Below are 18,278 nucleotides of genomic sequence, written 5' to 3' on the forward strand. Positions count from 1 at the left end.
TCAAGTTAATTAACAAAACTCTCTCTCTTTTTGGTGAGAGCACTTATTATTAGTATGTTTCATAAAATACTTATAATAATATAAGCAAGCCATATTGCTAAAAAATCAAAGTATAATAAAGTTTTGTAATAACTTTAACAGAGAAATTTTGCACTCTGACACATCACAGATACATATACACAGCTAAGCTTTGAAAGAATTTCCATACCATATTGACAGTAGAATCCTTACATATAATATGGATAAATGTTTTGTTTTTAATGCAATACTATCCCCCATTCTTTAACAGGCAAATTAATTTTAAAGAATGAAGACCAAATCTCTAAAATTAAGAATATCCAGGAGAAAACTAAGAATAAAATAAAACAAAACAAAATTTAATTTACAGTGTAAGTGCTTAAACTGGGATACATGTATATATGTAAATACATATGTAGTCCATACAAAGATTATACAATATTAATAAAATTCCTATAGTTGACCCAAAAAAAATTATATCACTGAATTTACCAGAATAATTCTTTACACTAGAGGTTTATTTCTCACTTACATAGCATTCTAATCTGAACATTCCTAGTTAATAAGAAGCTTTTCTCACTTAAGCTTGATGTATTAGTGCCAAAAGAGAGCTGTGCCTCATTGCATCCCACATGAAGGTAACCATGAAGTTCATCAGTGAAAGTAAATTATCCCATTTGTCAGAGTTTCAAGAAGTACACTTTGTTGTCTACCTTATATACTGGGAAATGTGTCATGTGGTCCAGATTTCTAGGTAGGGATCATAGTTTTGCCAGTTGGTCAGAGATATCTGAGTGTTACTTTGTGCAATGAAGAGGAAAGACTGGAAGAATAGCTACAAGGATAACTGGAGAAAAAGCATGTGAATGAATCTCTCAGAGAGGACATAAAATATACATCATCTTAATGCCCACCAGACAGCATCCACCAATGAGAAGTCACATTACCACCAGATGGACAAGATGACCTGCCCTGCAGATAACCTGTCTCTTTTCTTGACCACTGTTGTGCTTACGTAATGGATCCAACAGCTTTGGTGGCAGGGATGGAAGCAATGCATAGTCCACAATATGGACTTTGCCTCAATACAGCTCATTGAGCATGCCACTCCTAAGTTTCCAACCTGCCAGTAGTATCAGAAATGGAGCCTCAACCCTGGATATGACAGTGAATGCATAGCCAGGCAAGGGTTCAATGCTGTCATCAGACTCTGCTGTTCCAGGATTCTATCATCAGCATTGATACTGAGGACTGCCGTTCGATGGCAGCCGCCCTATTATCAACTCTAACCTGGAGAACACAGTCACTGAGCACGGTCACTGATAAGCTTCCCAGGGTTGCCTGTGTCCCTCACCAGTGCATTCCTCACTTCAAAGTTCCCTTGAATTGTCCCAGAGAACCCAGTCAGGTGGTGGGTGCTTAGGTCCAACTTACCATATCAATTCTAACTCCTCCATCTTCATGAGCATTATGAATGGTTTTGTATATCACCACACAAAGTTCTTTTATTTGTACCACTTTTACTCTAGCATATCATCAAGGTTAGATTTCTAATGAACAGCAAAGCTATAGAAATGAGCCCTAGCTGTTGCTCCTAAAGAGTTAAATCATGACTCATAGTGAGTAACACCAAGTCAATGAATTCCTTCCTACCCAGCCTAATATTCTGAGTCACCCTACCCCCACTCCTATCACTCTCTACTCAAGATATTCCACCCTTTCCCCCAGGTTACTGATGCTACACGGTAACCAAGTATGTAGTAGATTGTTTGTACTCCTAGTTTAACTTCTCTAATACTTAAACTTAATTTCCAATGATTTGGCTAAAACTTGTAGAAGGTGGCAAGCTTAGCAAAGGCAGTAGCAATGGTAATAAAGTCCATGAGGTAGTTGGTTGACTTCTGAAGGAAATCCAAAGTAATCTGGGAAGGCCTAAAATGTTTGTATCTAATGCAATATTTCTTTCAGAGCAATAAGTCCTTAAAGGTTATATATTTACCAATCAGTTCTTACTTTTTTCTTTCCTTATGATGTATAATTCCTAAATGAACTATAAAAGACTAATCTTTTGGTCCCAATAGGATCTTAGCTGTATAAGCTAATTCCTCTGTTATAATTGCCCTTGTTAGCTTAGCATACAAAGCAAAGCAGAGATTTTTCAACATCAGACCATCTACAAACTATGTACTTATGGGCAAAACATTTAACTTCTTAAAGCCTAAGTTATAAGTAATATGTGTGTATTATCAGGTAACTCAATAGATTATCATGAAGACATTTTAAAAATTAAATTCACGTATTTCTATTAAATAGATCATGAAGTTTCACAGGTATATAAACTAAGCCCTACAAAACATGAAATACATGAATATAACCATATGTTTATTCTAAAGAAATACATAAAATAAAGGTAAAAAGGCCTGTAGAATGGTAGTTTAATAAAATTACAGAAGCAATGTTCATTTGCAAAGCAAACTGTATAGTTATCCACCGATAGTTTATACTGAGGGCTAGTTTGTGAAATAAAGAGAAGTGTAAGTGTGATGCAGAGTGTACAAAATACAAACAACCAAAAAGGCAAACTATATATTGAAAAACACAGCTGTGGTTCATATTCAATCACTTTATATATCTAAAATATTTTTAATTGCAAACAAAGGTTAAATTCAATTAGCATGTGAACGAAACTCTCTGATATAATAAACCCTTGAGATCACATGTTTACTAAACAGATTTCCTTCTCTTTCCAAATACATTATTGATCAGTTTGGCCATTGATCGAGATCCACTGGATCTTCTCTTTTCTTTGAGTTTGAAGTTTGTCAGGACGTCCTTGATGATTCTGATAAACATCATTTCTACCTCTATAGACTGCTCTGCTGCAGACAGTTCACAGAATTGGCACCGGTTATCCAATGCCAGTTTTTGCCCTTCTTTCCAGCCAACCTCTCGCACATGACAGAGATCTTGCTTGTTACCAACCAAAAGCACTGCTGATTCCACAACTCTGAAATACAGATACACAATTCTTTGGCAAGATGTTTTTAAAAATTATTTTTAATTGAGTAAGTTTATGTAAAAATGAATTATGGACCAAAACAGAAAAAAAATAGTATGTGTTATTTATGGTCATGTGTATTTGACACATATACCCATGCATGCACAACAATTATTTCAGGTAGAATGTAGTAAATGACACAGAAGCAAGTAAGGCTCTTAAAGCATATGATTTGAAGTGACACAAACTTATTCTTGAATTATGGTTCTGTTTACTAATGAGGCATAATTACTATTTTTCCAATTTTCATTTTCCTTATATGTGAAAAATGGTAAAACAGTCATGGTCACACAGAATTCTCATTGAAATTAAATGAAATAATGTATATAAAAATACCTAGCACAATGCCAAGCAATAAAATATGCTTAATAAATACTGTTTTTCTTTTTCTTATCAATTGAAAGAAGACTCTTTATTAAATAGTTACTGTAATTGGACAATTTAGATATTTAATAAGATATAATATTATTTCATACTCATTGCTGTTTATTCTTTGTTAATATTCTTTATCACATAATAAAGAAAAAATTTCACAATCTCATGACCTTGTACAATTTTTCTGTTTATTTAAGAAATATGTTTCCTTGTTAAGGTAATGTCTTTGGCAAATATCAGTGTATCCTCATTTGTTACAACAAAACATTATTAAAACAGAGTTTTTTTTAAAAGAACATGGTAAGATTACTAGTTCATAAATGGTGAGAAACTCTGCCAAGATATCTACTACAGGAAATAATTGAATAAATGCAGTAATCAACTCTTTCTGAAAATATATTGTCCTCATATTCCACTAAGAATTACTTTCATTCATATGACAGTGTGAACCATGAGGAAAAAAGCACTGTATGTGTTGGATTTTTGAGGATATTGATAATAACTTTTTCTACATAGTTCAGAAAATTATTGTAAAGAATTAATGGGAAATTGTAAAATATTTTGAAGGTGGGTCACAAATATGGGATGTAATTTTAATAAAACAATGTTATGTTGCTTTTCTAGTCTATACAGATTAAAAATACAAATTATTTAGTCAGGACATTAAGAAGATTGGAAATGTTAAAGACAGTTGTTGTTTTTGTTTGTATTTTTCTTTTGTATTCTTGAGTGCTTACTTTGATTTGGAGGAATATCAAAGGATTATTGTCTCTGTCCCTTACCTAAGTCATGATGCTTACATATAAAACATTTAATGCTTGAAACAATGATGTTTAAAGAAACCACACAGTAATATTATCGGAAATCAGAGCTATGGAATACCCTAGTAACATCACATACTTTTCTCCTAACATGCTTCCAGCAGTTTTATAATCAGAAAAATTAGGTCTTAGAGATTAAAGGATTTACCTAAGGTCAATCAGATATAGCAAGAATTTACGTCAACTGACTCCAAGGAAATATCCTTTATCAATTATTATCTGATGGTTTCTTGATAGTGGGCATTTAAAAATAGATATAAGAATCACTAATATTGTGCTTTTTTTGCTTCTCAGTTTAGAATGTTATTTTAGACAAAGGGCAAATTTGGTTAAGAGCACATAGAAACCCTTACATCAGCATTTTCAATAAAAAGAAACATTTTAAAAGGGAAAGGCTATAAAACAAAACAATTGAAGTAATTTATATGTTTAAACTTACATCTACTAATGCAAGAAGGCACAGTTATGTCTTTCTTCATAGTTACTTTTGTCAAGACAATTAATTGGCAATTGTTGGTTAGCTATTTATTTTAAGAGGTGAAATGAAGAAAATTGTATTCTCATACTTAGAATTTGTATAGGTTTCATTATGCTGTCTATTTTGCTTTGATACATTGAACAACCAAATGACTAGAAATTGGATGACAAATGTAATAAATCTGGATTTATTTAGTATCCTTAACATTTTTGTGGGAACGAAAAGAAAAGGTTGGAAAGCGAACTATCTTGTGTACAAAGGACCATTATTTTGCAAGTGAGTGTCATGTTAACAATAGAAGCTGTCTTGTAAAATAGCCATTTACTCAGGGCAAGTAACTGTTTATGTCAGCCAGGATATGAAGTATTCTCATCTTAGTCCTTTTACTACATGTATAACTCCTGTGGAATGGAAGGTGAATTGTTCAGGGCTGTTAAATTTCGTAATTGGAAGGCTGTATTAAACTCTTCCTAATGATGCTTACAGCTCTATGATGATTTACTAAAAAGAAAGGAGAGAGGAATGAGAAATGTCTTACCTTTTACAATGACTAGTTTGTGGCTCCCGAATTCTGTAGATCAGTGCTTTTGCAAAAGCGAACGAAGACCTGTCACTGATGTCATACACAATAACAAATCCATCTGCCCAATGCAGCTCACTTGTGAGGGAAAATTTTGCTTTCTGTGGCTGCAAACAAACCAAGCACATTGAAAGTGGTGGAATCTGACACCTGTATTTACACTTTAGAATTAATTAGTGAAGACACATTTCATTTAGAAGAAAATTCAATAAGCCAAACACTGGTATTTTCTAAAATGTAGCTTATTTCCTCATCATTCTCTTTTGTTAAAAGTGCTTAAAATATAAACTATCATAAAGTCATTTCTATCTCATTTTACAACTTTTCTCTAAGAAAATACCTCAACTTTCTTTGAAAAAGTGATAAGCTATAGTTGTCTTTTGAATTAATATCCACATATATTTTTGAAAAGATATAATATTTTCTATCTATATTAATAAATAGAGTATCTATTGATTTTGGTGCTATATTTAAATCAGTAAAAAAAGATAAGGTTTAGCTCAAATAATTTAAGGTAGATTTTCATTAAGTAAAAGAATCTGTCCTATGAAGTTGTTTTGAAATCTTGAACAGCTGTTATTTATATAATACTATTTTCACTTTTATTGTATTTGATTAAACAAAAAAGTTTATATTCAAAATCTATTTAATGCTCGATCAACAGTGGTTAGTCACAAAGGAAACAGTGAACATATAAACTTGAATGATAAGCCATTATTAACTTCTAACAGCTACTTGTGACCTGATAGAAATCCTATATAATAAAAGCCTAATATGCTAAATGTCTGGTCATCCATTCAACCAATCAAAGTGTAATATGCTAATGATATGCTAAGGCTGCTCAACTGCTCGCTATGATGTGCACTGACCACCAGGGGGCAGATAGTCGACTGGTAGGTTAGCTTGCTGCTGGGGTCCGGATGATCCGGACTGAATGAGATGGGCCAGACATGCCCTAGAGCTCTCCCTCAGTCCCTCCCCGGCTGACCAACCTCCCTCGTCCATCCCTGGCCCCAACTGTGCACCAGTGAGGTCCCTCCACCTGGCCTGTGCCCTCTCACAATCCGGGACCCCTCGGGGGATGTTGGAAAGCCAGTTTCAGCCTGATCCTGCAGGCCAGGCCAAGGGACCCCACTGGTGCACAAATTTGTGCACCAGGCCTCTAGTGTATTATAAATCCAGCCTAATATTTGTATTTTAAAGATATTTATAATATGACAGTTTAGTCATACTTTACAGAGAAGCTAGATAATGAAATCCATAAAACTAAAAAGAATCTCTTAAATTTTTAATAATTAAAATAAAAAATAAAATTCAGTTTTAAGACTGGCAACTTTACACTGACACTTATCCAATCTTCTTCAAATAATGATTGAAAAAAATAAAAGAGTATGTTGTTTACTTACTTGAGAACAAGGGTCATATATTTCTAGATTCAGTTGCTTCCCTTCCAAACACAAATGTTTATTGTAGATGGATTCTGCAAAATATGCATATGTTCATTGTCAGTATGGAAATACTCCAGAATAAAAAAAAATGGACCTATATTTGGATTACAGTGTTGCAAATTCAAGCTGTCATATTTTAATGGAGTTTTACAGTGGCTTTCATTTATTGCTAAGTGGTCAAAAAACATGTATTTGTTGTATTTGTTCATATATGTTTCTCACAAGTGAAATTCACCATACCTATTCAGCTGCATGCCTTTGTGTTTCTATCTAAGGCCAATCCATTCACTATGAACTAATCAGCATTTCATCTGACTTAGTGAAAGACATGGCCTCACAAGTTCTACATCTCTGTTATGCATCATAAATTTTTCCTCTTTACTGTATGTATCATTACAACTGTATTTTTCCTAACTTGACAATCTTTTAGATCTCACAGTCTTTCAACTGTTGCCCCATTTCTCTGTTGGCCCTTTGGTAAGCACCTATACCTCCTGCGTCCAATCTCTCTCCTCCCATGCTCTTCAAATTATTCCAATCAAGCTTTAACTTCAATTACTTAACTCAAACTGTTCTTATCAAGGTCATGGTTTTGGACACAATGGTCAGTTTCTGTGCCTTGATTTTACTTGTTCTATCAGTAGCATAAGTAAGTTAATAACTTTTGCCTTCTTAAAAGGTTTCCCTAACATGTCTTTCAAGGCAACACACTATTTTGTTTGCTTTATTCCCTATTGCTCCATATTACTCTTTTTGTTTTATTTGACCTGCCATACCTATCTTCCCACACTCCAAGCATGAATCTAGTTTATGGATCTCCTCTCTACCTATTCTCACTCCCTTGATAATCGCATCCAGTCAGCCTTTGTGTAACAATTACTGCTAATGAATCCAATTTATAACTATAGCCTAGACCTCTTTCCTGAACTCCAGATAGGAACAACTACTACAATTGGATATCTTCACTTATATACACAATGGACATCTTCCTGCTAAGACTGCATCTTCCACAATTTTCCATTTCATTAAATGGCATGTCCTTAACTCTAGTTTCTCAGATTAAGAGCTTTAATATCAACCCTGATTCTTTCTTTCTCTTACATCTCATATTTATTCTGTTAAAAATCCCTTTTCGCTCTACCGTCAAAATATATTTTGAATTTATCAGCCTCTCATCACCACCATTGCTAATACACTGGTCAAAGCCGTCATTGTTTGCCTATATTATTACCAAGCCTTCTAACTTATCCCTCTGCTTCATCCCTCACCTTACTCCTTTCTTGTGCCTAATCTATTCTCAACACAGAAGCAAATGTGAGTGAGCCTTGTAACCAGATCAAGTTACTTGTCTGATCTAAGTGCTCCAATGGCTCCTCATCTCACCTGGATAAACCAAAACCTTTAAAATGCCTGAGAATGTAGCTGATTATTTAGTCTCCTATTACTTCTATGACATCAATAGACCTCCCTGACTCTTGCCTCTAAAATTCTCTCCACTTTAGCTACTACATGCTGCATTCTATCCCTCACATTTTCCAGAACGTTTCTGCCTCAGAACTTTGATAATTGTTTCTTCTGCTGGAATGTAACCCCCCAAGTATCTTCATGGTTCAATTTTTACCACCTTGATGTCTCTTTACAAATAGCTCCTCAGTTAGGTATAACCTGATCACCCTATTATAAATTACCACATACCATATAGGACCACTTTCCCATGCTTTGTTTTACATCATAGTTTATATTTAATGTTTTTAATTGACTAACCCTTCCCTCCAGAATGTAAGTCTTAGGAGAGTTTGGGTATTTGTTTCATTTTTGTTGTTGTCCATTGCTATAACCTCTTTACCTCTAAAAGTACCTGGGACATGGTAAGTGTGCAATAAATATTTCTTGAATGAATGAAGGATTTTATTTCTGTAACTGTTCTTCCAGTGTTTTAATAAATACCCACTTCTGTCCAAAATGGAATACTGACACAAAATCATGACCAATTCTGGCAAACTCTCTGTAACTCACAGCAGAGAGTTGTAGCAGAAATTTGGGGAGCCAACCTCTGAGAGTTAGGGATGAGTTTTAAAATCCTTATAAGTTACATTTAATGAAATTAATATAGTTTCATTAAACCTTAAAATATGTTTTCAGACAATGCCTTCTAAACTTCACTTAAGTTTACTACTGTGAACCATAAAATTTCCTTCTAGACATTTTTTTAAGTCCATCTCAAAACTCAACAATAGCCATCAGGAGTCATCAACTCTTAACTTTTTAGAATGTCATTATTTCTCCTTTTAGTCTTTATTTACAAGATGGAATCATTTTTTTGCTAGTTTGTTCTCCTTTTAGTCTTTATTTACAAGATGGAATCATTTTTTTGCTAGTTTGTTGGTCACCTTTTGCACATTCAGTGATCTTTTCAAAATGTCTCTAGGTCTCATGTTCTTAGTAGGGATGTAACAACCAGAAATGTGTATACCTTGTTAATAAACTATATCCTATAAAAAGATTAAGGAGGTATTTTTTCATTATTGCTGCTATTGTTTTGGGGCATTGTTTTATTTATTTTTGGCTTTGTAGTTCTGGAACTTCTCTCATGTCTGACTGCTAGCTTATGTGTTATGTTGACCTTTTTGACTGAGATTGCTGACCTGAGAAATAAAACAATGAGAACTTCTGTTCCTATATATTTCTTCTTTCTAGAATATTGTCCTAAGATTCTCACAGTGTCATATGTACTGAAATACTATATTGGATATATGTAGAAAACAACACTATGCAATACTTTCTAAAGTTATTTTCTAAAATACTCTAAAAATGATATCCCATAACTGAATGCTAAAGATTTTTGTTTATATTTATTTCTCATGGAAAAACACACTTGTTATCATAATTTCCTTTTACTCTAAATAAGTATTATTGAACATAATAATTATTTTCTTTTTCCCAATTTTCACATTCCTTATAAATCTGTCATTCTTTTTAAATTAAAAGCCAACACATTTTCCCCATTCCTTCAATCAGGTAAGATATTAGTACAATTATGTTGATTAATTGCTGAGCCAAAAATATACTCAAACCTCTGGCAACATTCCCCATTTTATTAGTTCCCCTCCATGATATTTCCCATATGTCATGTTAATCCTGATCAAAATAATAAAATTATATCATGTTACCCTGGCATCTGTTTTAAAATTTCTCTGGAACTTACATAAGCAACCTAGATAATTAGATGTGATCTTTAATCAAGACATAATTTTCCTGATATTTTCACACAGTTTTGCAATAAAAATAAAGCTTATTTTGAAGTTACTTGTGCTTTTATAATTAATTTGCCCTTATCTTTCAACAGATGCTGATTTAATTTCAAAACTGTTTCATAGTATACAAAAATATTCATACTTGCTCTACAATATGTTTTTTTTTAGGGGGCTGGATCTTAGTTTTGCTAGTTTTAAACTAAAACCAAGTGACTTTCTAACCCATCTCAGTTAACATGAAATTAGATGAATTTTATCAGTTCAAGTACTTATTTTGGCATTTGTAACCAAAATCTGTGGAAAAAAATAAGTTGCTTTAAAGTGTAAAAATGAAAGTTTCTATTAAAATTATTTTCTGATCTGAATTATTGTTTAATTATGATATGAAATTTTAGGGTGAAAAAGGCTAAAGTAGATACTTACCAAAATTAGAAGCATATTCTCCAATGAATCGCCTGGTAAGAAATCTCACTGTAAGGGCTGAAAAACAAAGAAGCTGGGTTGATGGTCCTTTCTATTTTAGGATACAGATAATTTAGTTATGTACATAGAGGTTTATCTTTCAGCTCAAAAATGACCAAGCATTAGGAAGATCATAAAGCTTTACTGAATTCTGGTCTAAATAATAGTCAGCAAGATTTCCAGTGTACAGCAATAAAGGTTAGGAGGGTAGAAAGAAAGTGATCTTCGAATGTTATCCACTCAAATCATTGTGTAACTAATTCACAAATGCAAACACAGAAGGCAACTTACCTTCCGTAACAGAAACGGATTTCTCATTAAATCTGAGATGCAAGAATTATAACATATCTTTGTTTTCTTTATCAAATTAAATGTGGTTCTAAGGTGCTACATGCTCATAATGACAAGGACAATATCAAACAATTGCAGTTGCTTAAGGATAGAGAGACTTCAAAATACAGGAACTAGAAAACGGACCCATGTTGGTTTAGCTCATTACAGTGCCTGGGTCTGGCCAATTATGATTCCTTAGGCTCAGGAGGCTCTATTGCTGGCATCCACATTACAATAATGTTACCAAAAACAAAAAAAATAAAAAATAAAAGATGGCTTATCAAGTAGGGGCAAATGTTGCTTAGTTCTTAGGCATCTACAAAGCCATGCCCCTCCAGAGTTTGTTTGCTTTGAGGTTTTTTTACCCCCCTGTAATGTGGCATTTAGGAAATGATCCACAGGTCTTAAGGAATGTCATTTCACTCCTAGTCTAAGGCAGAAGAATCCTTTCATGGCCACCGTTTGGCCACTGGTGGGTGTGAGAACAGGTGTGTTGGAGTGAGAAGTAAGTGGAATAGTGATAGAGCGTTTCCTGTTATTCCTATATCCCTATGAATTTAAATATCAGTAAAACAAGATACAAACTAATACTTTCAAAAGTTATCTTTCTTAAGCTGTCTATAAATTCTTTAAATATACAGTGAATTGCCTAACTTGCTTATAAAATGAAAACTGCTAATAAAACACAATATGCAGTTATATCGTTATATCAAGTTTTATATATACATCAATATATTTCTCACTCTATCTGCACTCTACACCATGCCCGAGGAAACACCGCCACTCACCAGATTTGCCCGTTCCTTCACCACCCAGGACAGCAAGCTTCACATCATTCATGTTTTCTGCTCCTTCTTGGTCAGCTCTGTCTTGTGGAGCAATACTGACTTGAGACAAGTGTGCGTTCTTTAAAAAGTAATGCTGCTCTCATTTTTCTAAGGCCAACTCCACCCCTGATTTCCACCATCCAATAATAACTTTAAAAAAATATTGTCTTAGGGTAGTTTTGAGCATATGCCATTAAAAACAATTTGGAGCTACTATTTAGACACAAAGACTTATTAAGCCAACTAGAGGCCCGGTGCACAGATATGTGCACTGGTGGGGTCCCTCAGCCCGTCCTGCACCCTCTCGCAATCTGGGACCCCTCAGGGGATGCAGTAGTGTGCAAAACAGCAGGCTGCCGGGGAAGAACCTGAGCCCAGGCTGAGCACCTTGCTGCTCCCACTCAATCTGGCCTGCTCTGCCTGCTGCCACCACTACCGCTCAGTAGTGCTGCTGCAGAGGCGGGAGAGGCTTGCAACTGTGGCAGCTGCACTTGCCAGCTGTGAGCCCGGTGTCTGACACCCAGCAGTCAGCTGAGAGGTGCTCCTGCTGTGGGAGTGCACTGACCACCATGGGACAGCTCCTGCATTGAGCGTCTGCCACCTGGTGGTCAGTGCGTGTCATAGCTACCGGTAAAGCAGTTGACTCATCGCTTAGGCTTTTATATATATACTAGAGGCCCGGTGCATGAAATGTGTGCACTGCAGGAGGTGTCCCTCAGACCAGCCTGCACCCTCTCTAATTTGGGACCCCTCGAGGGATGTCCGACTGCCAGTTTAGGGGTCGGGCCTAAACCGGCAGTCTGACATCCTTCTCACAATCTGGGACTGCTGGCTCCTAACCGCTCACCTGCCTGCCTGCCTGATTGCCTCTAACTGCTCCTGCCTGGCAGCCTGATCACCCCCTAACCACTCCCCTACCAGCCTGATTAACAACTAACTGCTCTCCTGCTAGCCCGATCGCCCCAACTGCCCTCCCCTGCCAGCCTGATGGCCCCCAACTGCCCTCCCCTGCAGGCCTGGTTGCCCCCAACTGCCCTCCCCTGACAGCCATCTTGTGACAACGTGGGGGAGGCCATCTTGTGATAACGTGGGGGTGGCCATCTTGTGGTGGCCATCTTGTGATGTGAGGGTATGAGGGTCAATTTGCATATTACCTCTTTATTATATAGGATAGGTAGTTAAAAACTTAACAGAAGCCTAGCTCTTCATACTCTGTTTTTGTGTACTAGAATCTACCTTCTCCTATGACCTACAAAAATAATCTCACTTTATGAAGAAAGTTTTTAGCTCTAGCTGGTTTTGCTCAGTGGACAGAGCATAGGCCTTGGACCAAAGGGTCCTGAGTTTAATTCCGGTCAAGGCGTGTGCAGGAGGCAACCAAGGCCCTGGTCAGGGTGTGTGCAGGAGGCATCCAATCAATGTGTTTCTCTCATATCAATGTTTCTCTCTGTCTTTCCCTCTCTCTCCCACTCTCACTAAAAGATCAATGGAAAAATATCCTCGGGTAAGAATTTTAACAAAAAAAAAAAAAAAAAGAAAACAAAGTTTTTAGAGGATGAGTAAACATTCCTATATATATACTAGATTGAATCAGTTTTGCTTTTTCCATTAATACCTGAGTCTATATTTCCTTGCATTTCTTCTGTGAAAGACAAGGGGGGATATGTTGACTCAGTCATGAAAAGAGAATGGCTACCTCAATGAATATGTTTAGGGTTGACAGCGATGTATATGAACATCTAGCCCATGTTTCTGAGTCTCAAATCTCAAGGAGAAATGTGGGTACTGCAGCTTCACCCTTCCAATGTCTTTCTTAATAAGAAACTTCTCTCTCTCTTTTTTTCTTTTTGATTTTATGCCAATAGACAATAGTAAGATTTCAGGGTGTGGAGGGAATAAAGTAATCAACTTCAAGTTGCTTAAAGAGGAATAAACAGAAACTTGTCAGGTTTCTTTATGTAGTACTTTATAATTAGGAAAAAGAAATTTTAAAATTTGGAAGGGGTATTTTGATAAAATTCATTCTTGCTATGAGATAAAGAGGTAAATATAATATGCAAAGTGATGATTCTTTTATACTTCTTTTCATATATCTTCTCTTCTACTCCAAGTTCACACATTAGTGGCATCCATTTTTCTTTCACCATTTATACATGTATAAATTTGACAGTTGAGAAAAGAGTACAACAACAAATAGAAGAATTCAACCTTTGTGTACTAAATTTTGAGGCCAGGTGAAGAAGTTTTATTTCCAGGCTAAATTGATCACAGAAATAACATGCTTTTAAAAATGCATTTATTGAAAAAACATTGATTAATTGTCACTTTTTAATAAAATTATTCTGGGTTTATGAGGTCAACAATAAATAGTGAATTTTCTGCCCCGATGGAGTCTATACGTCTAACGGGGGGGGGGGGGGGGACAGAAACAAGTAGAATTACAATAAATATTATCATTATTAAAATAGGGCTGTAAGAGCTGGAAAAAGAAAAGCAGTGGATAGAAAGGACTTCAAAAAGTAGGTTAAACCCTAGCCCGTTTGGTTCAGTGTATAGGGCGTTTACCTGTGGACTGAAGGGTCTGGGGTTCAATTCCAGTCAAAGACACATGCTTGGGTTGCAGCCTTCATCCCTAGTAGGGGGTGTGCAGGAGGTAGCTGGTGGATGATTCTCCCTCATCATTGATATTTTGATCTCTCTCTCCCTCTCTTCCTCTCTGAAATGAATAAAAGCATATATATATATTTTTAAAAAGTAGGTTAAGCTAGAAACAACTGAGACCTATTAAGAAAGGAAAGAAAAAATGATTGAGGATTAGTGAGATTTGTCTGTTCCAAAAGAAGAAACTGATTTTGTAAAGTAAAAAAGGCAAGAGAGCCCTAGCCAGTTTGGCTCAGTGGATAGAGCATCAGCCTGCGGAATGAAGAGTCCCAGGTTCAATTCTGGCCAAGGACATATGCCTAGGCTGCAGGCTTGATCCTCAATAGGGGGTGTGCAGGAGGCAGCCAATCAATGATTTTCTCTCATCATTGATGTTTCTATCTCTCTCTCCCTCTCCCTTCCTCTCTGAAATCAATAAAGATATTAAAAAAAAAAAGGCAAGAGAAAGTATGGCAACTTGTGGGATCAACAAGTTAAGACCTGAAACAACACAAATTTATAATTTTATTACAAACTATAGAATTTTTAAATAAGCTGTTTTCTCTTTACTAGTAATTCATGCAAATATATTAAAAATAGTAAGAATGAATTTAAGGAAGTTTTCCAGATGATTTGTTCCACTATGGAACTGAGTGGTTGTTTTTCTATTTGAAGAAATTCAATTTTTATCTTCTTAAGAAACTTCTGGTGGAGTTCCTAGGAAATTTATCTACTGACAGGAAGGAAAATGTTAACTTCAAAACATGCATGATTTGAAAAAAATATATGAGTGGTTGTTATCAAGATACTTCTCTCTTTTACCATATACTCTTCTTCCCTACTTCCATTTGGATTCCAAAAGTAAATCTAATAAGAAAGTACTCTGGTGTTGGTATAGCAAACAGAACAGAGAAAATATAATTACTCACATACTTTTCTAAGAAACAAAAGTGTAATATATTTTTTCTGCCCCTAGTAAAGTATCCCATCTAATAAAGAGGTAATATGTAAATTGACCATCACTCCAACACACAAGATGGCTGCACCCATGTGGTCAAAGATGGCCATCCCCATGGGGACACAAGATGGCTGCCACAAGATGGTCAGCAGGAGAGGGCAGTTGTGGGCGATCAGGCCTGCAGGGGAGAAGAGTTGGCAGGGGCCCAGGCCTGCAGGGGAGGGCAGTTGGGAGGGACCAGGCCTGCAGGAGAGGGCACTTGGGGGGGACCAGGCCTGCAGGGGAGGGCAGTTGGGGGTGATCAGGCCTGCAGGGGAGGGCAGTTGGGAGGGACCAGGCCTGCAGGAGAGGGCACTTGGGGGGGACCAGGCCTGCAGGGGAGGGCAGTTGGGGGTGATCAGGCCTGCAGGGGAGGGCAGTTGGGAGGAAACAGGCCTGCAGGGGAAGGAAGTTGGGGGGGACCAGGCCTTCATGGGAGGGCAGTTAGGGGTGACCAGGCTGGCAAGAGAGGGAAGTTAGAGGTGACCAGGCCAGCAGGGGAGGAGAGTTGGGGGCGACCAGGCCTGCAGGGTAGGTCAGTTAGCAATGACCAGGGCTGACAAGTGAGGGCAATTGGGGGTGCCAGGCCAGCAGAGATGTGCAGTTAAGGATAACCAGGCCAGCAGGGGAGGGCAGTTAGGGGCAATTGGGCCAGCCAGGGTGCAGTTAGGCATCAATCAGACTGGCAGGTTAGGGGGTGATCAGGCTGGCAGGCAGAAGCAGTTAGGGGCAATCAGGCAGGCTGGCAAGCGAGTGGTTGGGTGCCAGCAGTCCCGGTGCCCTCCACTGGGATTGGGCCTAAACAGACAACCAGACATTCCTCTATGGGCCCCAGACTGGAGGGACACCACCCCCCCCGCTCCCCCCGTGCACAAATTTCGTGCTCCGGGCCTCTAGTGTTAACATATTTATATTCTGATAGGTACATTATTATACCACTGAGAATTTTCTCACATTTCCCTAAACATACATACTTTCACAACGAAAACAAAGTTATTTTTATTGTTTTATTATTTATTGAATGAACAAAAATTTACTTATTGAGTGTTTACTATGGGATTGGCATTAGTCACAATGCTAGGAATGTATCAGTGAACAGATAAACAGTACTTATAGATTCTAGTCATGAGAGATGTCCATTAACATCAAAAGTAAGAAACCAATTACATGTCAGCTATTCATGAGTGTTATAATTTTATTTGCATAGTTATATTTCTCTGAATTCAGTTTTCCAGTCCTCAGCTAAACTTATTTTCCTATAGTTTCTATTAGTGTAGATGCATAATTTCTCCACCAAAACTTTCAGATACAGAAGGGTGGAGTGATTCAAACAAATCTACAAGGAGGAAGAATATTTGTGTTCTATAATACTCTTCTAGAACCTTGCAAAGATTACTAAACACTCCCAACTGAGTTTCTGTGTCTATCATAATCTGAAGCACATACAAGTGGTGTACATAGAAAGACAGAGAACAAAGAAATACAAAGACCAATAATCATTTATAAATATGGATCCACAGTTCTTAAGTATAATACCATGTCAAACCCAGATATATAATTAAAGAACCAAGTATGATGAGCTAATAGAACTTATAAGATTATCAAGTTGGTTAAACAATAAGAAATTGTAGACTATTTCAATATATTACCAAGATAAAGGAGAAAAACTATATGAACAACATGGTCCCAAAAGCTTTTTTGAAACTTAACAGCTACTTTTAAAAAAACCAAACACTTTTTAACCTAAAAATAAGGGGTTTCTTAAGATTATATTTTTAAAGTCTAAATACTCTTAATATTTCTGTAAACACAGGATGTTATATATTACTTTTTAACATTGAATTGGTACTTCTATTCAACACAGTGAGGGAAATAAATAGCACAAATGGGAAAAAGAAGACAAAGTGATTACTATCTACAAATGATATTTTTCCTTAGCTATATTATATATATTAGCATACATAAGACCATTCAATCATGTGGTCAGATAAAAGATAAATATAACAAAAGCAAAAATTCTAAATGACAAAAATCATAGCTTACACATGTTTAATACAGTATATAACAGGTAATTTTTAGAAAATGGTTTCCAGGTACACAATATTTAGTCCTCTGAGAAACTTTATGACATCAGTACCATTACTAAGTTCTAACATAATAGAAATACAGCCCTTTTCAGAAAAGAAAGGGCATCCTATCTAATAAAAGAGAAACATGCAAATTGACCGTACCTACACTATGCCCATAAGCCATGCCCATTAGCCAATCAGGAGCAAGTATGCAAATTAACCCAACCAAGATGGCGGCAGCCACAGAACTGCAGCAAGCAGAAGGCTTGGGTTACCCCCAGCAATGGAGGAAGCCAAGCTTCCTGCCCGCCCTGGCCTCCATTTAAGGCTACAAAGTTTCAATTATAGAAGATAAATAAATCCCAGATACCTGCTTCCAGCCAGCCCTGATCTCCACTCAAGGAGGCACTGGGAAAAAAAAAAGGAGGGGCTGGGAGCTTGGGTCATGGGGGCCATAGACAGCCTGCAAACAGCCCTCAGCCCCTCACCCAGGCTGGCCAGACACCCCAGCGGGACCCCCACCCTGATCCGGGACACCCTTCAGGGCAAACCAGCTGGCCCCCACCTGTGCACCAGGCCTCTATCTATATGAATAAAAGGATAATATGCTAATTAGACTGGGAGACCTTCCAGGAGACCTTCCGGACTTTCTTCTGGACAAAGCCATGGTGGCAGGGCCGAGGTAGAGGTGGTTAGAGGCCAAGAGAGGAGGGTAGTTGTGGGTGATCAGGCCAGGATGGGATGGCAGTTGTGGGTGATCAGGCTGGTGGGGGTCGGGGCTGTTGGGGGTAAGCAGACCAGAAGGGGGGCCAGTTAGGGGCAAGCAGGCCATCAGTGGGGGTCAGTTGGAGGTGAACAGGACAACGGGGGTGCCGGAGGTAAGCTGGTATCAGCAGCTGGGGAAAGGAAGGCCTACTC

The 18,278-nt window shown here is 37.1% G+C and overlaps 1 protein-coding gene across 1 annotated transcript; it reads right to left on the bottom strand.

The window, feature by feature from the left end:
* Positions 1-2,742: 2,742 nt before the first annotated feature.
* RERGL (RERG like) lies at positions 2,743-11,667 on the bottom strand (the record flags this gene model as incomplete). Its single annotated transcript, XM_079774117.1, has 5 exons — positions 2,743-3,025; positions 5,289-5,437; positions 6,737-6,810; positions 10,456-10,512; positions 11,616-11,667. 5 exons carry the CDS (start codon positions 11,665-11,667, stop codon positions 2,743-2,745), a joined length of 615 nt encoding a protein of 204 aa, XP_079630243.1.
* Between the last annotated feature and the right edge of the window lie 6,611 nt (positions 11,668-18,278).

The sequence above is a fragment of the Cnephaeus nilssonii genome, assembly GCF_951640355.1.
Source record: "Cnephaeus nilssonii genome assembly, chromosome: 6".
Classification (NCBI taxonomy): domain Eukaryota; kingdom Metazoa; phylum Chordata; class Mammalia; order Chiroptera; family Vespertilionidae; genus Cnephaeus; species Cnephaeus nilssonii.